The sequence below is a fragment of the Cherax quadricarinatus genome, chromosome 27, assembly GCF_038502225.1.
Source record: "Cherax quadricarinatus isolate ZL_2023a chromosome 27, ASM3850222v1, whole genome shotgun sequence".
NCBI classification, from domain to species: domain Eukaryota; kingdom Metazoa; phylum Arthropoda; class Malacostraca; order Decapoda; family Parastacidae; genus Cherax; species Cherax quadricarinatus.
The window spans coordinates 30476057-30502792 of record NC_091318.1 but is presented as its reverse complement, the minus strand read 5'-3'; the positions used below and the strand labels follow the sequence as shown (position 1 = coordinate 30502792).

Genomic DNA, 26736 nt, shown 5'->3' with positions numbered 1-26736 from the left:
TGATGCAATAAGATCACAGTACAGGGGTGATATTACAATATGCAAAATAGCCACAGTGAAAAAACAGTGAATTTCTATTAGGTGATTTACTATTCCTTTATGTGAGAATTCACAAAGGAATAGTAAAAATAACTGGTCAACAGAAGACAAAGCTGAAATATGACCCCACATGGACTCGACTCATTGAGTGTGGTAACACATGAAAAAATTTCAAGTGTGAATCTAATCTATACCACCCAGAACTTATATTCATATTGCAATCAATGCTACTTTTTATGAAGCTGGATTCAACTATAATTCACTCAACCATGGACTTGCTTGATACAACTTTCTCAGTCCAGAACAATTCAAACCTGCTCATTCTGCATAAAAGTACTGTTTGCCACACAGACCCCAAATATAAGCAAGGGTGCCCAGCTGTAGCTAAGCATCGTATCCCATACCCTGGAGCACCAGACTTGTGGTAAGTTATTTATATATCAAATCCTGTCACATGCACTGAGCTTCAAGAGAGATTAGCAGTATTGTGTGCTCAAGTTACTAAGCTGTAATAGTTGCCAGCACAACACTACAGAACAAAGGGCTGGTAACTATTGCATCTCATTGACTCGAGCACATGATACTGCTACATGCTACCTTTCAGCTGTCACATGACATGGCAATTAGGCAACCATGTTTTCACCTGACCTGTGGCTTACATTCTCCACTATATATTATGCTTTATCATCATCTTGTATCATTTGGAGTGACCAAGCTCCCAAGACAAATATATATCCAGTAAGGATGTCCTCTAGTGTATGTATGCACTTGTGTTCCTTCAGCCATGTCTAGAAAATCCTGAAGATTAATGTGAAAATTATTTGAAAATTCCTTATGAATTTTGCTATAGAATGTTGAAGGGTTAAGGCAAAAAAAAATAAATAAATATTTCATCATTTAGTTTAGATACAAAATTATACATATTTGGTCACATGTATGTACATCCATATCTCACATAAACAATATCCATTCAGTGCTTTAGTCTCAGATTTTTTCATATGAAACACAGTACAAAAAAATGACAAACTGCTTTTTTTGTTGTAGTGACTCATGTTTTCCAAGAAAAAATGACACTGCAAAAACATTAAACTGATAAATGAGCAAAAGCCAGTAATGGTTACATACACAATGGCAACTCTGAGACAGGAGGGACTTTTGGCTTTTAATTCTAGACAACAATTGCCATTCATTGGACAATACCATTGGAGCTGGGTACAAACCTTTACACATATGAGGTTCCAATTACCCAACTCTTAAAATTCTACCTATGTAAGCTTTTATGGAGTTCAATTCATGTGCCCTTTCAAAGAAATCAATCTTAGAAAAATGCTAAAGTATTTAATACAATTATTTACTAGACAGAAAATGAATGTGCAAGATTAAATAGAACAATGCAATCAGTGAAAATTTTTTATAGATTTTGTTCAGTCTGTAACTAGAACCACCTGATTTTCTCAGCATCAAAACAACCAATATCAATACAGCCATTATTGCAATTCTCACCTACAGAATAACTATTTATAAGACAAATTTCTAAAGCTACTTTTATTGGATTCGAGTTGACCAACAGTTTTTATTTACTGATATTATATTTATAGCTGAAAAGTTAAAATAGTTAATACAGTTTTGAAGTTAAACATTCCTGAATTCTTTAAAAAGATAATGAAAAATTTAAAAAAATCAATCTTACCACTAAGTTATATTCATGGGTATTTCACTGCTTCACCAAAATTATGTAAATCTGGTGAGTTTAAATAGTAAAACTACTTGGTCCTATCCATAATTATGCCATTAATATTAATGTAACACGTAAGAAAATTACTTACCTTATACAAAATATCAAAACTGCTTTTCACTGCTAATGATTTACACTAGATACATGCAGAAAATTACATTTCATGTTCATACATTTAACCTAGTTTTATCATTATAATTACCAGTACATCAAATTCAAATGATTCACCTTGTCCTTGGCACTAAAAGCTTCATTAATAAGGTTTCTCTCTCTTACAGGAAAAGATGATAAATCAGCAAATCCTAACTACAGACTATCTCTCATTAATAATAATGGTTTTTCTCCTGAAGGTTAACCATCAGTTCATAACTACATTTTAAAATCAAGATAGTTATTATATTCATGGAAAGCACTAAACACATAAGGGTAATGCATCACAACACAGCACAGATGAAAGAAATGGAAAAGTGAAAACAGTGCATGTGTTAAGGGAAAGACATCAACTATTATTTGAATTTAGTGCCTTCCATGGGAATATTAACAATTTCTGTTTTTCTCTTAGTCATAAGATAAAGACACAGCATGATGAGTGAGCACCAACAATACTACCGGAAACAGTCAGTGACTGTTATCCCCAACCCTGAGCTCTAAAAATTATGAGGAGAATCACTAGATTTTGAAATATGAATGAACAAAATCCTAATACCTACTCATGCCCTAAAAACTGAGATTAAAAAGTTATGGCATGGGATAATGCACCAAGTTGTCTAATACTTTGATCCCTAGAAATACACTGCTTCTAATTGAAGGTTAAACATGTTTATACATTCACTAATTTGAGAATTATACACTTATTGTATTCACCAATAACTTAAAAGCAAATATCACAAATAAAGATTTCATTAACAATGAAGAGCTGAATTCTATTTACAGTAAATATGCCTTTATATCTACAGAAGTTGCCAAGGCCTCCTATGTGTATTTGTTTCTACCTACACAATGTTAGCATAAAACCATCTGCAAACACTAGGAAAAAGAGACAAGTTGCACTATATAGTATACCTATACCTGCTCCAGTATTTACCTATACCTATATGTTAATAGCTGATTTCTATACCACTGTAGATGTAAAAATTTTCCAGATGCTTCATACAATCTAAAATATATTTTCAATATAGAGAAAAACAAAAACTGGAGCATCCACATGCCAACAATTTAATTTAATAAGCAAGAGCTGTATAGTGTATGTATTAACAGTAGGATGTGTAAAAACATGATTCCGTGCATTGTATTGAGCTGTGAAAGTTATATTTCAATTTATATGTGCTTGAACATCACAAATTCAGTAAACCCTGACACACTAGCCATAACACATTATACAAATGTCATGTATCAGATAAATTTATAATTAATTGCCTCTATTACAGAGTAATTAGCAGTTAATTTGGTTTGCAAGATCACCAGAGTCTGCTTACCCAGTGTTAGTTACATACAATATAAAAACATTACCAAAGGTACTGTGTGTATGACTACTACTAGTAAATATATTTTACTTGTGTGTTAGTGCATGAAGCCTTTATGTATCATACTGTAAAGTTATAGAAAAATGTGGTGACACAGAAGTTCAATCTCAGACCAGATCAATCAAATTGAAAACTGACTTATCATTAAACACCAACCCTGGCTAAACAGTGTCATTCAATGTGCTTCTTTGAGAGTCTATGAATATTGTTGTTTTTATCAAATAGTGTCAACTCACTTGACTCATGAAAACGTAATGACAAGATTGTGAACAATCCACGGTATGGGAGGGGATGGAACTTGCAGTTAGTGAGTCATAAAACTCCAGACAGACGCATTAGCCACTGGGCCAGCTGGCTACAATAAGATTAATCCAACTAGGTATATTTATACATCATAGGAAGTTATCCATCATGATGATGGCTTCAAGAGGGCTTGAGCTAGAGCTCATCATAGCCACACTGGCAGGAGATTCATCTGTAAAAACTTGCATTTGTGGTCAATGTGGTACCTTTGCTAACCTTCCTATGGTTTATAAATATACCTAGTTGGATGAATCTTACTGTAGTCAGTTGGCCCAGTGGCTAACGTGTCTGTCTGGAGTTTTACGACTCACTAACCGCGACTTCAATCCCAGTCTGTACTGTGGTTTGTCGATTCGCTTACCAACCCTAGATAAACAGTGTTATTCAATGTGTTTGTGAGTCTATGAATAATGTTGTCTTTATTAGTGTCATTGTGAGCTGAATAGTTATTTTCCTTAAATTCGTTTTTTTTTTTTGTAATGCAAAGAGCAACTGTATTAAAAGATGACAAAATAGGAGGAATGTGAAGGGTACTGCTTCCTTTTCAAAGTCAGGTTTTGGACTGGAAGATAATAGGGAAGTGTTGGGAGTACTTGAGTAATGATCTCATGTTATGTATGTTAGAATAAAGCCAAAAGTTTCTGAGATGTTTGGTGAGTGTTATGGTGTGCTGAGGAGTTAGCCTGAAGTGCAGTATGTTACACTGACATAGATAGTAGGAAGCTTTTCCACCATCTTCTCCAGTCTTGTGTATTATATCATCAGTACAGGATTCCTATGCATGTGATGATAGTTTATATGTACAGTATATATTTTTAAGACATGAATATCTTAATAAGACCAGTTCTTTTCAAATAGGGCAGTTTCTCAAGGAATATTTGTGCTAATTTCTTTAAATCTTTAACACCTTTAAACAAAGAAAATAAATGAACTGGTTGCATAAGCACCATCAAATATGCATATACTTCAAAAGAATTATAAAATGTGCCAAACCCATGTGGGCCAAAGTGCTGCAAGGCTAAAGGGAGCTGTCAAAAGTGGGAAGCAATTGAAAGAGTCAACTCATGAGCTAACAAGGAAAGTCAGTTGGTGTAACAAAACTCACCTAATTGCGGTTGCAGGGATCGAGACTCAGCTCCTGGCCTCGCCTCTTCACAGATCGCTACTAGGTCCTCTCCCTCTCTGCTTCCTGAGCTTTGTCATACCTCTTCTTAAAACTATGTATGGTTCCTGCCTCCCCTACTTCACTTGCTAGGCTATTCCACTTCCACGACTCTATGACTGAAGAAATACTTCCTAACGTCCCTCTGACTCGTCTGAGTCTTCAGCTTCCAATTGTGATCCCTTGTTTCTGTGTCAACTATCTGGAACATCCTATCTCTGTCCACCTTGTCTATTCCCCGCAGTATTTTGTATGTCATTATCATGTCTCCCCTGACCCTTCTGTTCCCCAGTGTCGTCAGTCCGATTTCCCTCAACCTTTCCAAGTACGACATTCCCCTGAGCTCTGGAACTAGCCTTGTTGCAAACCTTTGTACTTTCTCTAACTTCTTGACGTGCTTGACCAGGTGTGGGTTCCAGACTGGTGCTGCATACTCCAGTATGGGCCTAACATACACAGTGTACAGTGTCTTGAACGATTCCTTATTAAGGTATCGGAACGCTTTTCTCATGTTTGCCACGCGCCCGTATGCTGCAGCAGTTATTTGGTTGATGTGTGCCTCCGGTGACGTGCTCGGTGTTACGGTCACCCCAAGGTCTTTCTCCCTGAGTGAGGTCTGTAGTCTTTGTCCACCTAGCCTATACTCTGTCTGCGGTCTTCTTTGCCCCTCCCCAATCTTCATGACTTTGCATTTGGCAGGGTTGAATTCGAGAAGCCAGTTTCTTGATCGCGTGTCCAGCCTGTCCAGGTCTCTTTGCAGTCCTACCTCATCCTCATCCGATTTAATTCTTCTCATCAGCTTCACATCATCTGCGAATAGGGACACTTCAGAGTCTATTCCTTCCATCATGTCGTTTGCATATATCAAAAATAGCACTGGTCCTAGAACTGACCCCTGTGGGACCCCGCTCCTCACAGGCGCCCACTGTGATACCTCTTCACGTACCATGACTCGTTGTTGCCTCCCTGTCAGGTATTCCCTGATCCATTGCAGTGCCCTCCCTGTTATATGCGCCTGATCCTCCAGCTTCTGCACTAATCTCTTGTGGAGAACTGTGTCAAAGGCCTTCCTGCAGTCAAGGAAAATGCAATCAACCCACCCCTCTCTCTCGTGCCTAACTTCTGTTACCTTGTCATAAAACTCCAGAAGGTTTGTGACACAGGATTTGCCTTCCATGAATCCATGCTGGTTTTCATTTATAATCTTGTTCCGTTTCAGGTGTTCCACCTGATAATCTTCTCCATGACTTTGCATACTCTACATGTCAGAGACACAGGTCTGTAGTTTAGTGCCTCGTTTCTGTCTCCTTTCTTAAATATGGGGACTACATTTGCCGTCTTCCATATCTCAGGTAGTTGCTCTGTTTCAAGGGATGTGTTGAAGATTGTGGTTAGGGGCACGCACAGCATCTCTGCTCCTTCTCTAAGGACCCACGGGGAGATGTTGTCCGGTCCCATCGCCTTTGAGGTATCAAGGTCACTTAGCAGCTTCTGCACCTCCTCTTCGGTTGTTCGTATGTCATCCAACACTTGTTGGTATATTCCCTCTTGATGTTCCCTTCTGTGCTGCCTTCCCAGAGCCCTTCCTGTCTCTACTGTAAAAACTTCCTTAAATCTCCTGTTTAGCTCCTCACATACCTCCTGATCATTTCTTGTGAGTTCTCCACCTTCTGTCCTCAGTCTGATCACCTGGACTTTGACTGTTGTCTTCCTCCTGATGTGGCTATACAACAATTTCGGGTCAGTCTTGACTTTCGATGCTATGTTATTTTCATACTGTCGCTGGGCCTCTCTCCTTACCTGTGCGTACTCGTTCCTGGCTCTGCGACTAATCTCCCTATTTTCATGTGTTCTCTGCCTTCTGTACTTTTTCCATTCTCTATTGCACTTTGGTTTTGCCTCCTTTCACAGTCAGGTAAACCAGGGGCTCGTTCTGGTCTTCCCATAATTTCTGTTGCCCTTGGGAATAAACCTTTCCACTGTCTCCTTGCATTTTGTTGTTACAAATTCCATCATTTCATTTACTGGCTTTCCTGCCAGTTCTCTGTCCCACGGAACCTCCTGCAGGAAGTTCCTCAAACCTATGTAGTCCCCTCTTTTATAGTCTGACTTTTCCCATTCAACTCCTGTTACTCTCTCCACTTGCAACTCTATGTATTCAAAATACAGAACCATGTCGTCACTAGCTCCTAGGGGACTCTCATAATTGATGTCCTAACTGTCTGAACTGCCCAGGGTGAACACAAGGTCCAATCTTGCTGGTTCATCCTCCCCTCTCACTCTGGTAGTGTCCTTAACATGTTGGTGCATGAGGTTTGCCACTCCTCATATTTATTCGTTAATCCATCTGCATTTGTGTACCAAACCTTCAACTTCTGTTCTAATACTATAACTGTGGTCCTGGGGGAATACTGGGGTTGGGAGAGCAGGAGCCCTGGTGGGGACCTGTGGGGGGTTGCAGTGGAGGTAGAGGAAGAGCTCCCATAGGGGGTTGCTGTAGGGGTAGGGTTCGTGGTGCGGAGGGGTGGGAACAGAGGGATCGGTGTGCGATTGTTGGTTTAGATTGTTCAGTTGCCTTGGGGGTGTCGTGGTTGGAGTCCTTCTGCAGGTGTTTCTGGGGGGTGTACTTGCCCTTCCACCTGTGCCTGGGTTATTCTGCTCTTCTTTGTCATTTCCTCCCATTCCTCCTTTCGTTTTTGCACTCTCTTTCAGTATCACCCTTTCCTCCTGTGTTCTGTCTCAATCAGTGTGTGTGTGTGTGTGTGTGTGTGTGTGTGTGTGTGTGTGTGTGTGTGTGTGTGTGTGTGTGTGTGTGTGTGTGTGTGTGTGTGTGTGTGTGTGCGCGCGCATGCATGCATGCATGCATGCGTGCATGCGTGCATGCGTGCGTGCGTGCGTGCGTGCGTGCGTGCGTGCGTGCGTGCATGCGTGCATGCGTGCGTGCGTGCGTGCGTGCGTGCATGCGACCATTTTGTCATGGGCGCTCCCCCCTCATCCTCCCTCGCTCTCACTCTCGTGTGCGTGTGTGCATGCGTGTGTTTGGTTTTTGTTTGTTTGATGGTAGGACTTTCCAAAAGGAAAGCAGGCAAAATGAGAGTGCTCAGGCACTGAAAGGGATCAAAAACAAATTGTTTGTTCTTTGATAAATGGTACAATGAATTAAAAGGTGTTTGATCATTAGTGAGATTTGACAAGGTTTACAAAGAGGTGGCAACTGTTTCTCCATCTCTCCATGTGAGAGCTGTGTGACTTCCCAGGCATTGTATGATCCCTACAAGTTAAGTACTTCCCAATAAAAATAATGATAAATAATAATAATAATAAAATAAACTAAGTGCTAAGCTGGAACCCAACTGTAATACGTGCAAATCTTGTGTGGTCAATACACAGCCAAATGAGAACCATTTCCTAATAATGATAAGAATCAGGCATCCTTTAGAAGAAAGTCAAAATTATGTATAAAATGCTAGTAATTGTACAGTGTTGTGCAGCTATTCTTGAAACTGAATTTTTCAAAACATAATAACAAAAGAAAGTGCCAGTATTTCCAAAGTAATTGTGTTTTAACCACTCTACAAAGGCATATACATTAGTCTATTCATACCCAATGTATATTATAAATTTGTTTTGAAGTTTAGTAATAAGATCCAGTTTTAAGGTTTATGCATCACTTATGCTTGTCCCCTGGGATACTACTATGAGCTATTACTACTACATCTTTTGCTGTGACAGTTCTTTTATTTAGCCCATCAAAAATGAACTGCAATTTCCCACCTGACACTTGCCAATCAATCTTATACCATTACCAACTGGGATAAGTTAGAAATGCCAAGGCTGATTAATAATTAATAAATGAAGAAATACTAAAGTTTAAACTCAAGAGTGACAGTATGATCATCACAATCATAATCTCTAGAAAAAAGATATGCTTTCAACTAAAACTTGAAAGCATGAACAGATTCCTGACTTTTAACAGTCACTGGCAACATGCTGAACAATATAGGAGTTACATAAGAAAAGGATCTTTCTGTAATAATTTCTCCCTAAAGCATGAGGCTCAGTCTAGAATGGTCCATGGCAATTCACAAACATTTCCAAGCTCAATTCAAAAAGTACAAGCTTATCAACAAAATACTTGGACTCATTCAACTTATAGCTTTAAATTATGCAATAATCACGAACAAGCAATGCAAAACAACCACGGGAGTAGTTGAGTGACAGCTCCAGGCCTTCCATGTTGCAATCAATACAATCAGGAGCTTGCAATGTTGCAGAAAAAGGAGAAATTCCAAGCAAATACAGTATGTTCAGTATATTGCTTGAATGAGCAAAGACTTCCTCTGAATGTATTTGCTTGGAATTCCACTTTTTCTGCAACACTGCAAGCTCCTAATGTGTTGATTCCAACATGTAAAGCCTAGAGCTGCACAATATACTTCACATTAAAGTTTCTTTAAACAAGTAGTTAGGAAACCCCACAAACAATTACAAAAATCAATTTGAGAGGAAACAAACATAAGGATAAAGACCAAGTCACTCTGCATGTGAATCATCCCCCGTAAAGCTTTCGTAGTTCCCAGAGGAAACAAGATTTTGAAAAAGTATAATGAGAATGACAAGAGCCTGTCAGTCAAGCACAACTTTACAAGCTCAAAACTGTAGAAAGAAAAAATGAAGACAAGACAGTAAAGAATCAGTTCATTCAATGAATAAATTGGTGTGTAATTAATTTTTGAGAATTTCTAGATTTGCTGCCTAGTATTTGTTTTGAAGTAGCTGGTATCCCCAGTTAGTATAATGTTTTGTGATTACAGGTATAATGTTAATTTTTTATGAAGGGATTCAGGAAAACAGGCAGACCAGACTGGACTCGATTCCTGGAAATGGGAAGTACAGTGCCGGCACTCTGAAGGAGGGCTGTTAATGTTGCAGTTTTATAACTGCAGTGTAAGCATGCCTCTGGCAAGACAGTGATGGAGTGAATGATGACGAAAAGTTTTTCTTTATCGGGCCACCCTGCCTTGGTGGGAAATGGCCAATGTGTCAATAAAAATAATATAATGTTAATTTAAGTTCTGCCCTATCCAAAATGAGTTCCAAGAGAAGCCTTTAGGAAAACGCTATTCATTCTGAGAAAATTATATTTACGTCTTTTACTTTGATAATGCATTCCCATCATGAAGCTATGATTACCTCTACAATCATTTATAATTCCCCACAATCATTTATAATTCCCTTATTTCATCAGTACAAATACAAAAATGATGGTGGCAAAATGCTCACAAATTATAGTCTACTTAATAACTCACAGGGTGCAATTCCCACTCTTGAACAACATTACCCCCCCACCCTCCTACATTTATGATTTACAGCAACTCAAAACTAATAATGATACCACTTTATAAAATCTTTACTTCTTACCTCACCAGCATCACAATTGTTGAGTTTATCTGTAATTCACATATATACAGCATAAAACAAAGCTCTGATACAGAATAAGTCATGTAAATAAGTTTATGGTAAAATACTAATCAGTGTTACCCTGTGCTATATATTATTATAATCATAACCAAGTGCTAAACCCCTAAGGGTCATACAGAACTACAGGGCCTGTGCTATGTAAAATATTTCTATCAAAATTGATTATGTTATTCCACACACAATTCACTACTGTAATATTATCATTTCTTTCAATATTAAAAATTAGTTTATTACAATAATTAAAAGTAAATTAAGCAATAAGCTAACGGAAGATCCAATTTATGTACAACACTACAATATCTCTTAATCGACATTTGGCAACCAACATTCATTAAGTTTATCCTTCAGAAAATAAAAGTAAAACTGTGTATTTAAAGATACAATTAGAAAATCTGAAAGAAATCAAATTTAACAACTCGCCTTAGCATCTGCTATAGTCTTGATGTTACAAGCACACACTATATATATTTTTAACTGGGCTATCACTTTTTTGTGCTAGTGTTATCACTATTATTATTATTATTATTATTATTATTATTATTATTTATGTGAAGTGATAGACCCATGGGGTCATTCATCATAGGTTGCAGTAGTGGAGATTTGATCCTTAATCTGTCAACTGTGAGAGACAGACAGACTTGCAGTTCTCCTGTTACAACCCTTCCCATCATCAGGGAGAGAAGAGTTGAGTCAAGTGCTCTACATGATAATGGTGATAATGATTCCAAAATCTTAAGTAACAGAATGATAAAAAGCAGAAAATGCCAAGGATGAAATCATGCTTTAAATCATGATTTTACCCTTGTTTCTCAAAAACCAGGGATCATTACTACCAGCTGATATTTGGAAAATTTATGAACATGGTCAATAACCAGTGGTACGACTCACGAAATCATAATGACACGATTGCAAACAAACCATACCACGGGTGGGGTTTGAACCTGCGGTCAGAGAGTCTCAAAACTCCAGACCGTCACGTTAGCCACTGGGCCAACTAACTGGCCCAGTGGCTAACACAATGGTCTAGAGTTTTGAGACTCTCTGACCGCGGGTTCAAACCCCACCCGTGGTATGGTTTTTTTTTTTTTTAACCAGTGGTACACTGAATGAAAAGGAAATGAAGGAAATTAAAGAGTTTCTATTAATATATGCAAGTGTGTAACTTAGCTATCTTGAGATATGCTTACAACTGTTATCTGCTCAAATGCAGTTACAATATTATAAATTATTTTTAACAAGCAAACTATAGATATGACTTATACAAGTCTAAGCAGATGACTAGAACATGTCTTCAACAAGAGACTAGCAGATTCTGTACTTTAAATGTGACTAGTTTTTATATTCTTTAATCTTTTCATAATAAAATTTAAATTCACAAAAAATATTTACAAGAATTAAATTTTCAGTAAACATTTTCAAAGTATCATTGATCAAAACTCAATAAGTTCCTTCCATACACACCTAAAAGAGCAGACTACTGACAACTCAAAAAAATAATTTTACATAAACAATGCAATTCAAAATATCATTTTGATCAAACACTTCAATACGAATTAACTCTAACTGTATCTAACGTAAATTTACACAGACCAACCTGTGTCTTGTCATGCCTTCAAATTTGTCACCTGCTGACATTTGATATCTCGGCTCAACTCTTTTGGTGTTCTACCACCCCAGACAGGTCTATGCAGTACATCATACATAAAAATGTCTCTTTCCTACAGCACATATAAACAAGGTATGCGAAATATCATTCTGCATCTATGCAAGCTTTGTTTGTTTGCATACACAATGCATACATGCTATGTAGACATGGCACTCATGTATGAATGCACGTGCACATGCCTATATATGGTTGCAGGGCTCAAGCTCTAGATTCTTGCTCCTTTTCACAACTTGCCACAAGCCAGATTTACTCCCTCCTAGCTTCATGGACCATGTCATTCCTGTTCTGACGTGTATGTAAAAGAGTTGTGGCTGTAACAGAATTGTGTATGAGTGGAACAAACTCTCAAGTAAAGTTACTGAAGCTAAAATGTTGTGTAGTTTTAAAAATAGGTTAGACAAATACACAAGTGAATGTGGGTGGGTGCAAGTTGAACCTAACTGGCTTGGGCCAGTAGGTGACTTGGAGCTGTCTAGCACAAGCCAGTAAGCCTGCTGCAGTGCTCCTTCTTTTTATGTATGTGTGTACTCACCTATGTGGTTGTAGGTGTTAAGTCTTTGCTCCAGGCCCCACCTCTCAACCTGTTGCTTGCCAGATTCACTCCCTCCTAGACTCATGGACTTTATTGTACCTGCTCTAAAGCTATGTATGGGTTCTCTCTCCACCACTCCTTCACCAAGATCATTCCACTTTCTGACCACCTTGAGACTGAAGAAATACTTCATAACATTCCTATGCCTCATTTGTGTCTCAGACTTCCAGCTGTGTCTCCATTCTATTATAATCAAATAAAGCACTAAACTGACAAGGGTTATGTCTCCATTCTAGTTTCTAGCCTCTCAATAGTCTGTCCCTGTCTATCCTAACAAATTCTCCGAGTATTTTGTATGTTGTTATATCTCCCTTGGCTCTTGTATCCTCCAATGTCATGTTACTCAGTTCCATTAGCCTCTTCTTAGAGTTCATACTCCTTAATTCAGGGAAAAGCCTTCTTGCATATTTCTGAATTTTCTCCAGTTTTTTAACATGCTTCCTCAGGTATGAGTTCCACATTGGTGCTGTATAATATATATATACTTACCGGACTCGAGTCCTGGAAATGGGAAGTACAATGCCTGCACTTTAAAGGAGGGGGTTTGGGATATTGGCAGTTTGGAGGGACATCTAAATTGTCATATCTGAGCACCTCTGCAAAGACACTGATTATGTATGAGTGATGGTGAAAGTGTTGAATGATGAAAGTTTTTTCTTCCTTTTTGGGTTTTTCTTTCTTTTGTGGTCACCCTGCCTTGGTGGGAAAAACACATACACAGTGTGACTCAACCCTTGCAACCACAAATAGTTGTATGTGTACACACACACACACACACACACACACACACACACACACCACACAAACAAACAAACCAGCCAGCACAGTTTCAGGAATGGGACATACTGTGTCACAAGCCTACTGGAGTTCTATGACAGGGGTGACAGCAGTAAGACAAGAGAAAGGGGTAGGTAGACTGCATTTTCTTGGACTGTAAGAAAGTGTTTGACATAGTTCCACACAAGAGATTAGTGCAAAAGCTGGAGGACCAGGCAGGGATAACAGGGAAGGCACTGCAATGGATCAAGGAATACCTGTCAGGAAGACAACAGCAAGTCATAGTACGTGGCGAGGTGTCAGAGTGGACGCCTGTGACGAGCAGGGTTCCACAGGGGTCAGTCCTAGGACCAGTGCTGTTTCTGGTATTTGGGAACAACATGACAGAAGAAACAGACTCAGAAGTGTCCCTGTTTGCAGATGATGTGAAGATGACAAGATGAATTCAATTGGACGAGGACCACGCAGAACTACAAAGGGATCTGGACAGGCTGCAGGCCTGGTCCCGAAACTGGCTCCTGGAATTCAACCCCACCAAGTGCAAAGTCATGAATATTGGGGAAAGGAAAAGAAGACTGCAGACAGAGTACAGTCTAGAGAGCCAGAGACTACAAACCTCACTCAAGGAAATGGATCTTGGGGTGAGTATAACACTGGGCACATCTCCTGAGGCACACATCAACCAAATAACTGCTGCAGCACACAAGAGCCTAGCAAACCTAAGAACAGCATTCCGACATCTCAATAAGGAATTGTTCAGCACCAGTTTGGAACCCGCACATAGCCAAGCACATAAGGAAATTAGAGAAAGTGCAAAGGTTTGCAACAAGACTAGTCCCGGAGCTAAGGGGCATGCCTCATGAGGAGAGGTCAAGGGAAATCAACCTGATGACACTGGAGGACAGGAGAGATAGGGGAGATATGATAACATATAAAATACTAAGGAGAATTGACAAGGTGGTCAGAGACAGAATTTTCCAGAGATGAATCACAGGGATGTTAGGAAGTATTTCTTCAGTCACAGTTATCAGGAAGTGGAATAGTCTGGGAAGTGATGTAGTGGAGGCAGGATCCATACATACCTTTAAGAAGAATTATGATAAAGCTCATGGAGCAGGAAGAATGACCAAGTAGCAGCCAGTGAAGAGGCAGGACAAGGAGCTATGAATCAACCCCTGCAACCACAACTAGGTGAGTACACACACATGTCCATACACACACATGTACACACACATGTACACACACACACATGTACACACACACACACACACACATACATACACACTTGCACGCATGCACACATACACAAACATGCACACACACACATGCACAAACACACACAAGCACATGCACACACACACAAGTATGCACGTGTACACAAACACATACACACACACACACATACACATGCGCACATACTCAGGAGCTGTGAATTGACCCCTACAACCACATATAAGTAAGTACACACACACATGAGCACACACAAACTGTGGACAATCAGTAACTAATGTAACAGGCTAAGTAATAACATCATGTCAGAGAAAAAGTTATCTAATATATAACCTTCCTGTGTTATTTATACCCAGTGTGTAATAAGCATTTCCTTGTATATTGAATAGTTATTAAAATAAAAAAAAAGTATTGTTATCAGCTGAAAATTAGATATTGGTATCAGCAAAAGTTTTGATATCGTCTAAGGAAATGAATGAACAGAGTAGCCAGATGGCCATTTTATTAGGTACACCCTTCTGGTTAATGGTAGGGCCCCTCCCCCTCCCTTTACCCCCAGAACAGCCTGAATTCTTTGAAACATGGATTCAACAAGGTGCTGGAAATACTCCCTAAGTGATTCTTGTCCATGTTAACATGAAAGCATCATGCAGTTACTGCATATTTGTTGGTTGCACATTCTTGCTGCAAATCTCCCATTCCACCACATTCCAAAGATTTATGTCAAATTCTGACCCTACCATCTGCATGTCACAGCAGAAATTTCATTTCATCTTACCAAGCAATGTTTTTACAATCTTCAACTGTCCAGGTTTGGTAAGCCTGTGCCCGCTGCAGCCTGGTTCCTGTTCTTGGTTAACAGGAATGGAACCTGGTTTGGTGTTCTGCTGCCATAGCCCATCCATTTCAAGATTTGACATGTTGTACATTCAGAGATGCTCTTCTGCATACCACTTTGCTATATGTGGTAATTTAAGTTACTGTCACCTTCCTATCATCCTGAACCAGTCTGGCCATTCTCTTCCAAATAACAAGATGTTTTTGTCCACAGAACTGCTGCTCACTGGAGGTTTTATGTTTTTCACACTGTTCTCTGTAAACTCTAGAGACTGTTGTGCATGAAAATTCCAGATCAAAAGTTTCTGAGATACTCACACTACCCCATCTGGCACCAACAATTATTCCATAATTAGTCATTTAGATCACGTTTCTTCACCATTCTGATGTTCAGTCTGAATACCAATGCCCCCTTGACCGTGTCTGCATGCTTTTAGTCACTGAGGTGCTGCCATGTGATTGACTGATCACATATTTGCATTAGTGAGCAGGTGTACAGGGGTACCTAGTAAAGTGGCCACTGAGTATATATATTCATATATGCATACATACATTTATATATATAGAGACAAGAATTAAATTGTGGTTGTGTGGTGGAGGAGCTGAACAAACTTACATTAGTATTAACAATAAAAATATTCATAATTTTTCAGTTTATGAAACCAATACCTTGTCATTCAGATTAGAAATTTTAACACAAATCGTTTTATGCAAAACATCAGCATTTTCCATGTGTATGCTACTTAGGCTACTTGAGCATTAATACCTACATATTATATAATTACATATATAGGTGCACATCATGACAAACATCTACATTTATCAAGGACACAAAGACAATGACTCAACACACTGCACAATGTAAAATCAAGATACTGTACAGTCATCCCCACTTACTGACTTTTTGCCTAACAACTTCATTTAGCAACAAGTGATTTTAAAGAACCAATTTCTTTAGTGACAACACTTCCTCCTTGAGCAACAAATGTCAAAGGAGCTTGGTCCAGGTCACTTGCAAGATGTGTGTAAGGAGGGAGATAGAGCAAACTCTCTTCCATCTTTGTTATTGTTTGGGAACACACCTGTTCAAGGTCCAGGTTTGTGCTCTACTTCAACATTACTATTACACTTTTACATCAAACATGAGCTCCAATAAGGCAAAGGCTAAGAGGAAGACCAGTATTGCCTACACTAAAGTGGATATTTTTCAAAAGACATACTGACGACAAGCCAGTTACTATCACTACAGTTCTTGGTACCTTACATTCTACAGTGGATACCATCTGAACTAGCTAAATTTGATCAAGCAAAAATTAATACTAGGATTGTGAATCCTGTCATTACTGTTTAACTTTCACTCATGGTAATGTAATGGAGATTATAGAAGGGCTTGTCAGTGTGTGAATCTTTGATGAAAACTAACAGCATACTGATTATTCTGGAGAAAATAAAAATTGCATACGAGGATTTGAGAAAACAAAGGTGAGTACTCCAACATGGATAGTTTTGTGGCTAGCAAAGAATGGTTTGAAATATTTAAGAGGCACTGCAAGATGCATAACACTAGTGACTGGTGAAGTTGTCTGGGTTGATACTGAGGGAGCTGCCACATTTCAAGAAGCTTAGAAGAAAAACACAAGTAGGTATCTACACACTGCAGTAAATGGTCAATACTGAAGAAACTGAGCCAGACTGGTAGTGGATGCCATCAAAATCCTTTATATCTGTTTACAAACAATGCTCTAGGATTTTAGGTAACCAAGGATCAATTAATTTTCCTGGAAAGCAATGCAGAGAGAATTTTAAGCTTAATTAAACCCATGCTAATATACCTCTCTGAAATGCCAAGACTAAGAAGGAGTTTTGTAACCTCATCTCCCTGCAATTTGACACTCATTGTGAAAGTATATAACTAAAAACATTACTGGTAAGAATACATTACTCCCAAATAATGCCCAATGCCATATTGGATCACTGAGTAACTCTTCTGAATTTGTCAGTAATGTGTTTCTTCAAGAATACATTCTTCATCCACTAATGGATAAGGGTGTTCTTAAATAATCCAACTTATAGATGCATTATTTAGGAACAATTTTCTCCAAGATTATCAAGGACAATGAAGGCGAGATACTTCTGGATAAACTAACATAGTGGATGCCATTAAAAGCATCCATAAAACTTGGGATGAATTCTTGGCAGCCACAACAAACAGTGCAGAAAAAATCTATGGCCTAGATATGTCAACAATTTTCATGGATTACAAGAGACAGTTCCAGACACACATTGGAGTAATGAGCCTTGAAAAGGACGCTGGATCTGAACAAAGAAGCCACCGACCCCTTAGCAAGACTCACTTTGGAATGCCCATAGCCCAGCACCTAGCCTCATGTCCACATTATTATATCATAGCCCCACTCTTCTATCCAACAAATCAAGCCACATCCCTCTAACTTCAATACCACCAGCTCCACAAGCTATTTAAAACACTGCATTTTTCTAGTAATTTCTCAAAAATTTAGCAGATAATAAAACAGATGTGATGACATTGAAAATTTTAAGGAACCTCTTTTTCCAACGAGGAGTTGTAACACCTTAACAGCAAGCTGAGTTGAATGACATGGGAGGTAGATGAAAGCAACTTTTGAGCATTTTATAATTCTTATTCCTAGTGCTGAGATACTTGATACTGCTATGTCTACTCTTTGGGGGTCGTGGGAGGTAAAAACCGGTAAATTGGGTTAATGGTATTTCAGATTCTGACAGACTGTTAAAGTGTGTCCCCATTTGCACTGCCATCTAGCAGGCCGCTGCAAAATGCCACATTTCTTCGGGTCTGTGGTTGTTAGTATTAACCTTATCGATTCCTCATCTCTCATGCAATCTGAAGTGAGATTCTGCGAACCAGAAATGACAGGAGCTTCTCCATCTACATAAGATCAGACTACCAGTCTACTAAGGATAAAGAGCATCATATCTTCATTACATATGAAGAAGACATCCTGAATTAAGAAAAATTTCCTGTCTCACGATCACACTTGAACTAAAGATGGCAATTTTTATTTTAATTTAATACTTTTTAATTTTTCATTATTATTTTTCCTCTTCAAGACATACTACCCATGGCAAGATCTTCCCCTCTCTCCTCTTCCTGGTAACACCCAACTCCATATTGCCTCTACTCAAATACTCAAGAGAACAAGCCATCATTAATACACATTACTTATACCATTTATGCTCTACTATATATACATACACACACACACACAATGTTATTGAATCTGTGGTACTGTATGTCCCTGAAATTTATGTAAGTAAATTAGATTTTATGGGCCATTTCCAATTGTATAATTAGAACCCATAGGAAATTGGATTTTACTCATTAAGTGAGGAGTAACTGAATATTCATACCACTAAAATTGTGGAGTTTTAGCCCTGCCCAAAATACTATTCATACCTGAAGCCTGTCAAATATAACTTCTCTGCAGCACCCTATGTAAACCCCATCTCAAATTTACAACCATCATGTACTTGCAACCCCAGATTATTGGATAGGTTTGCATATTTTATTAATTTTATTTAATAATGGCTATTTCAGATTTTTCAAATTTTATGCTTTATTTATTACTGTATACATAACTAAGTATATAAAATGTATGTACATACTGTACAATACTTCTAAAATAAATAAGTCAAAATATTTGTAGGAACTCTTCTTTATACAACTTTTAGCATGCCACCCAAAAAAAAAATCAATAATGCTATAAAATTAAAAATTATAAATAAAAATTGTAACAAATTACTTTAATTACTAGAGCAAAAACAGATCAATAATTCCCTGTTGGCAACTGTTTAAAGCTGACAGACATGGATAGCACCAATAACAATAGCCAAAAAAAAAAAAAAAATAATAATAATAATGATAATATTCCTTTAATTAGACCTAGTTTCATAGTTAAAAGTAACAGATCAAATTCCAATGAAGCATTAGTTAACAACATTATCAGCTGCTCCCAGGCTTTCACTGTTCCAAGATTTCTCAAACTCTATTTTCATTCAACAAGACAATTCTAGAATCCCTCTTCATACATCAAAGCTTCCTCAAAACCACCTTCATCCAACAAAACAGATCCTAGAATTCATCTTCAATCAACAAAACAATCATCAGCATTCAGCTACATACCTCATATGCATTCTTAATTAAATTACTTTCATTACTGTGTACACAAATATTCCTACCTTCTTAGCCAAATTGTTGAACATCTATTCAATAAATTTAAATAATACAATATATAATTTCAGCACATCTCTACTGATATTGTTAGCAGACAAAAGTTAAACCATTAAGATTACAGTGTACTGCTTATAAAGCACAACAGAAACTGAAGAGTATGCATTCTGTCAATCAAAATGTGTGAGAATCAAAGCAAAAGCTTGACCTAAACTGAAGTGCCATCAATATATTGCTAAATATTGAGCTACATAATTAAGCATTTACGAAAATAATGGTACTATTTACTGCTCAGAGAGCATTTTATTCTTATAAATAGGATTTTATAAACTCCAAGTACATTACAATTATACAATTTCAAACACATGAATAACAGCTTTATCTTACTGTTACAACCTTAGCAGAATATGGATCTTTACTTATGTCATTATGTTACCTTCAAAATTATGAGGACACAGTATGGAATGTAAAATTACCTTTCACAATTTACCTTTATGGACATGTCAGTGGCAGAACTTGTGGCTGCCACAGTGATGTGTACAGGATTCTTCTTGAAAACCGCTCAGCAGATCTGAAACCTCATCACCAGAGTCATGCTATTGGAGAATGCAATAACTCTTATCTACAAGATGATTGGCTTCAGAGAGTGTCTGCCAGCAGAAATTATAGATACTTGTGTTGAAAGCTCCTTGCATGATTTAGCAGCAGGCTCAACACTTTGATAACCACATAAAGCTGTTAGATATAGTAGGATTTCCTTCAGGAGTCAGCTGCAAGCAAGATCTGCGTATGCCACAGTGTTGCAGATTCCTCGTGGGATCAGTTCAGCAAACTTGACACTTCCCAAATTTTCATCACACGGTCTTGACCTGTACAAGAAATGTTTGTAAATGTCAAGTACATAAATGTTGAAACTTCAAACACAAAAGCTTAAAACTGCCTAAATTCCACAAATGAACTTAACTTCAACAGATGAATTTTACTTTCTGGCAAAGCTTCTCATGCTTATTTAGCCATTTACTAAAATATTTGTAAGATGTGCCTGACTGATGGACCCAGGAGCTTTGACAAATATTTCGCAAAAATTCTATCCACATTGAACAACTTAAATCCCTGAATATTACACTCAGCAGTCATATCCCGACTCTTTAAATCAGGCACATTCTTTTTCTGTCTCATAAACACGCTAGATAACAGGGATATCTTGCTACTCCTACTTACACTTTGGTCACACTTCACAGACACGCACATGCATATATATATATATATATATACATACATCTAGGTTTTTCTCCTTATTCTAAATAGCTCTTGTTCTTTTTATTTCTTCTATTGTCCATGGGGAAGTGGAAAAGAATCTTTCCTCCGTAAGCCATGCGTGTCGTATGAGGCGACTAAAATGCCGGGAGCAATGGGCTAGTAACCCCTTCTCCTGTATACATTTACTAAAAAAGAGAAGAAGAAAAACTTTATAAAACTGGGTTGTTTAAATGTGCGTGGATGTAGTGCGGATGACAAGAAACAGATGATTGCTGATGTCATGAATGAAAAGAAGTTGGATGTCCTGGCTCTAAGCGAAACAAAGCTGAAGGGGGTAGGAGAGTTTCAGTGGGGGGAAATAAATGGGATTAAATCTGGAGTATCTGAGAGAGTTAGAGCAAAGGAAGGGGTAGCAGTAATGTTAAATGATCAGTTATGGAAGGAGAAAAGAGAATATGAATGTGTAAATTCGAGAATTATGTGGATTAAAGTAAAGGTTGGATGCGAGAAGTGGGTCATAATAAGCGTGTATGCACCTGGAGAAGAGAGGAATGCAGAGGAGAGAGAGAGATTTTGGGAGATGTTAAGTGAATGTATAGGAGCCTTTGAACCAAGTGAGAGAGTAATTGTGGTAGGGGACCTGAATGCTAAAGTAGGAGAAACTTTTAGAGAGGGTGTGGTAGGTAAGTTTGGGGTGCCAGGTGTAAATGATAATGGGAGCCCTTTGATTGAACTTTGTATAGAAAGGGGTTTAGTTATAGGTAATACATATTTTAAGAAAAAGAGGATAAATAAGTATACACGATATGATGTAGGGCGAAATGACAGTAGTTTGTTGGATTATGTATTAGTAGATAAAAGACTGTTGAGTAGACTTCAGGATGTACACGTTTATCGAGGGGCCACAGATATATCAGATCACTTTCTAGTTGTAGCTACACTGAGAGTAAAAGGTAGATGGGATACAAGGAGAATAGAAGCATCAGGGAAGAGAGAGGTGAAGGTTTATAAACTAAAAGAGGAGGCAGTTAGGGTAAGATATAAACAGCTATTGGAGGATAGATGGGCTAATGAGAGCATAGGCAATGGGGTCGAAGAGGAATGGGGTAGGTTTAAAAATGTAGTGTTAGAGTGTTCAGCAGAAGTTTGTGGTTACAGGAAAGTGGGTGCAGGAGGGAAGAGGAGCGATTGGTGGAATGATGATGTAAAGAGAGTAGTAAGGGAGAAAAAGTTAGCATATGAGAAGTTTTTACAAAGTAGAAGTGATGCAAGGAGGGAAGAGTATATGGAGAAAAAGAGAGAGGTTAAGAGAGTGGTGAAGCAATGTAAAAAGAGAGCAAATGAGAGAGTGGGTGAGCTGTTATCAACAAATTTTGTTGAAAATAAGAAAAAGTTTTGGAGTAAGATTAACAAGTTAAGGAAGCCTAGAGAACAAATGGATTTGTCAGTTAAAAATAGGAGAGGAGAGTTATTAAATGGAGAGTTAGAGGTATTGGGAAGATGGAGGGAATATTTTGAGGAATTGTTAAATGTTGATGAAGATAGGGAAGCTGTGATTTCGTGTATAGGGCAAGGAGGAATAACATCTTGTAGGAGTGAGGAAGAGCCAGTTGTGAGTGTGGGGGAAGTTCGTGAGGCAGTAGGTAAAATGAAAGGGGGTAAGGCAGCCGGGATTGATGGGATAAAGATAGAAATGTTAAAAGCAGGTGGGGATATAGTTTTGGAGTGGTTGGTGCAATTATTTAATAAATGTATGGAAGAGGGTAAGGTACCTAGGGATTGGCAGAGAGCATGCATAGTTCCTTTGTATAAAGGCAAAGGGGATAAAAGAGAGTGCAAAAATTATAGGGGGATAAGTCTGTTGAGTGTACCTGGTAAAGTGTATGGTAGAGTTATAATTGAAAGAATTAAGAGTAAGACGGAGAATAGGATAGCAGATGAACAAGGAGGCTTTAGGAAAGGTAGGGGGTGTGTGGACCAGGTGTTTACAGTGAAACATATAAGTGAACAGTATTTAGATAAGGCTAAAGAGGTCTTTGTGGCATTTATGGATTTGGAAAAGGCGTATGACAGGGTGGATAGGGGGGCAATGTGGCAGATGTTGCAAGTGTATGGTGTAGGAGGTAGGTTATTGAAAGCAGTGAAGAGTTTTTACGAGGATAGTGAGGCTCAAGTTAGAGTATGTAGAAAAGAGGGAAATTTTTTCCCAGTAAAAGTAGGCCTTAGACAAGGATGTGTGATGTCACCGTGGTTGTTTAATATATTTATAGATGGGGTTGTAAGAGAAGTAAATGCGAGGGTCTTGGCAAGAGGCGTGGAGTTAAAAGATAAAGAATCACACACAGGGTGGGAGTTGTCACAGCTGCTCTTTGCTGATGACACTGTGCTCTTGGGAGATTCTGAAGAGAAGCTGCAGAGATTGGTGGATGAATTTGGTAGGGTGTGCAAAAGAAGAAAATTAAAGGTGAATACAGGAAAGAGTAAGGTTATGAGGTTAACAAAAAGATTAGGTGATGAAAGATTGAATATCAGATTGGAGGGAGAGAGTATGGAGGAGGTGAACGTATTCAGATATTTGGGAGTGGACGTGTCAGCGGATGGGTCTATGAAAGATGAGGTGAATCATAGAATTGATGAGGGAAAAAGAGTGAGTGGTGCACTTAGGAGTCTGTGGAGACAGAGAACTTTGTCCTTGGAGGCAAAGAGGGGAATGTATGAGAGTATAGTTTTACCAACGCTCTTATATGGGTGTGAAGCATGGGTGATGAATGTTGCAGCGAGGAGAAGGCTGGAGGCAGTGGAGATGTCATGTCTGAGGGCAATGTGTGGTGTGAATATAATGCAGAGAATTCGTAGTTTGGAAGTTAGGAGGAGGTGCGGGATTACCAAAACTGTTGTCCAGAGGGCTGAGGAAGGGTTGTTGAGGTGGTTCGGACATGTAGAGAGAATGGAGCGAAACAGAATAACTTCAAGAGTGTATCAGTCTGTAGTGGAAGGAAGGCAGGGTAGGGGTCGGCCTAGGAAGGGTTGGAGGGAGGGGGTAAAGGAGGTTTTGTGTGCGAGGGGCTTGGACTTCCAGCAGGCATGCGTGAGCCTGTTTGATAGGAGTGAATGGAGACAAATGGTTTTTAATACTTGACGTGCTGTTGGAGTGTGAGCAAAGTAACATTTATGAAGGGATTCAGGGAAACCGGCAGGCCGGACTTGAGTCCTGGAGATGGGAAGTACAGTGCCTGCACTCTGAAGGAGGGGTGTTAATGTTGCAGTTTAAAAACTGTAGTGTAAAGCACCCTTCTGGCAAGACAGTGATGGAGTGAATGATGGTGAAAGTTTTTCTTTTTCGGGCCACCCTGCCTTGGTGGGAATCGGCCAGTGTGATAATAAAAAAAAAAAAAAATTATAGGATGAAAAAAAAATGATCTAAAACCATACATGGCTCATCATTATTGCTGTAAAACTTGTCATATAACCTTGTCCCTTCATCCAAAGTCCCTTCATCTGGTAGCTTAGGCTGGTAGGTGACTTGGACCTGCGTAGAATGGGATGGGCCACTGGGCCTGCTGCAGTGCTCATTCCTTATGTTCTTAAGCTACCTTGCTCCACCTTTATTTAATATTTAGCAATTTCTTCTTTCATTCTCTCAACTGCCATTATATTCTAAACTTCATTAACCTGGAAAGGGTTAATGAAGTTTAGAATATAATGGCAGAGGCCAAATTTCAAAGTGCACACCAGGGTCCAAGAATTTTCAAAAAAAAGTTTTGTTATTTTTTCTTATGAAATGGTAGAGAATCTTTTTCTGAAGGTAATAAAAACAAAAAGTACGAATTTTGATGGAAAATTGACGATATGCTCTCACGAATTTTGATGTGTCAGCGATATTTAAGAATCGGCGATTTTGCCGACTTTGACTCCCATTTTAGGCCAATTACATTATTCCAGTCAACCAAATTCTTAACTATTTCACTAGTATTACTTCTATTCTATCGATTGAGCACAAGAAATCGCCAAGTCAACTCTTTCAACTACAAAATAAAGTGATCGGAAATTGGTAATTTGGCCAATTTAACACAAAGTTCAAAATATTCCTATTTCAAAATAGGGTCCAGAATAAACAATGTAGGTATTCCTGGAACTAAACTAACATTTCCTCTGTTCATTAGTTATGTTTTGAGGCTTTACAAACTAATTCCATTTTGATTTTTTGCCTTTGTATAAAGGCAAAGGGGATAAAAGAGAGTGCAAAAATTATAGGGGGATAAGTCTGTTGAGTATACCTGGTAAAGTGTATGGTAGAGTTATTGTTGAAAGAATTAAGAGTAAGACGGAGAATAGGATAGCAGATGAACAAGGAGGCTTTAGGAAAGGTAGGAGGTGTGTGGACCAGGTGTTTACAGTGAAACATATAAGTGAACAGTATTTAGATAAGGCTAAAGAGGTCTTTGTGGCATTTATGGATTTGGAAAAGGCGTATGACAGGGTGGATAGGGGGGCAATGTGGCAGATGTTGCAGGTGTATGGTGTAGGAGGTAGGTTACTGAAAGCAGTGAAGAGTTTTCACGAGGATAGTGAGGCTCAAGTTAGAGTATGTAGGAAAGAGGGAAATTATTTCCCAGTAAAAGTAGGCCTTAGACAAGGATGTGTGATGTCACCGTGGTTGTTTAATATATTTATAGATGGGGTTGTAAGAGAAGTAAATGCGAGGGTCTTGGCAAGAGACGTGGAGTTAAAAGATAAAGAATCACACACAAAGTGGGAGTTGTCACAGCTGCTCTTTGCTGATGACACTGTGCTCTTGGGAGATTCTGAAGAGAAGTTGCAGAGATTGGTGGATGAATTTGGTAGGGTGTGCAAAAGAAGAAAATTAAAGGTGAATACAGGAAAGAGTAAGGTTATGAGGATAACAAAAAGATTAGGTGATGAAAGATTGGATATCAGATTGGAGGGAGAGAGTATGGAGGAGGTGAATGTATTCAGATATTTGGGAGTGGACGTGTCAGCGGATGGGTCTATGAAAGATGAGGTGAATCATAGAATTGATGAGGGGAAAAGGGTGAGTGGTGCACTTAGGAGTCTGTGGAGACAAAGAACTTTGTCCTTGGAGGCAAAGAGGGGAATGTATGAGAGTATAGTTTTACCGACGCTCTTATATGGGTGTGAAGCATGGGTGATGAATGTTGCAGCGAGGAGAAGGCTGGAGGCAGTGGAGATGTCATGTCTGAGGGCAATGTGTGGTGTGAAAATAATGCAGAGAATTCGTAGTTTGGAAGTTAGGAGGAGGTGCGGGATTACCAAAACTGTTGTCCAGAGGGCTGAGGAAGGGTTGTTGAGGTGGTTCGGACATGTAGAGAGAATGGAGCGAAACAGAATGACTTCAAGAGTGTATCAGTCTGTAGTGGAAGGAAGGCGGGGTAGGGGTCGGCCTAGGAAAGGTTCGAGGGAGGGGGTAAAGGAGGTTTTGTGTACGAGGGGCTTGGACTTCCAGCAGGCATGCGTGAGCGTGTTTGATAGGAGTGAATGGAGACAAATGGTTTTTAATACTTGACGTGCTGTTGGAGTGTGAGCAAAGCAACATTTATGAAGGGGTTCAGGGAAACCAGCAGGCCGGACTTGAGTCCTGGAATTTTTAATCAAACCAAAAAATAGAAGATTTACTGTTATGAAATATTGTAATAATTGTATAAATATCATCATCACATTTGTGAATGTGTATTAGACCCACCAGCTGGCATGTATTAGACGTGTGAGGTCCTTTGTTTACTCTTGAACATCGGCAAAAATTTAACCTTTCCGCTACTTTGAGCTCAGTTTCAAGCCATTTCCAATGCTAAAACCAATCAAAATCATCTCTATTTCTGTAATATGTCTTCCATTCTATCAAATGAGACCAAGAAATCGCAAAT

The 26736-nt window shown here is 38.7% G+C and overlaps 1 protein-coding gene across 4 annotated transcripts in view; it reads right to left on the bottom strand.

Moving 5' to 3' along the window:
• Wdfy2 (WD repeat and FYVE domain containing 2) overlaps positions 1-26736 on the bottom strand; it is a 56428-nt gene that overhangs the window by 5953 nt on the left and 23739 nt on the right. For 2 of the 4 annotated variants that reach the window (XR_011392501.1, XR_011392500.1), the window contains exon 9: positions 20064-20442. Coding sequence is in view for 2 of the 4 variants with exons in the window: in XM_070089216.1 (XP_069945317.1) it covers positions 20393-20442 (50 nt within the window). In the remaining 2 variants the exon portion in view is untranslated. Of the gene's footprint in view, positions 1-7511; positions 20443-26736 lie in introns of those variants that run through there. The other 2 variants (XM_070089216.1, XM_070089217.1) reach the window with 1 other exon arrangement.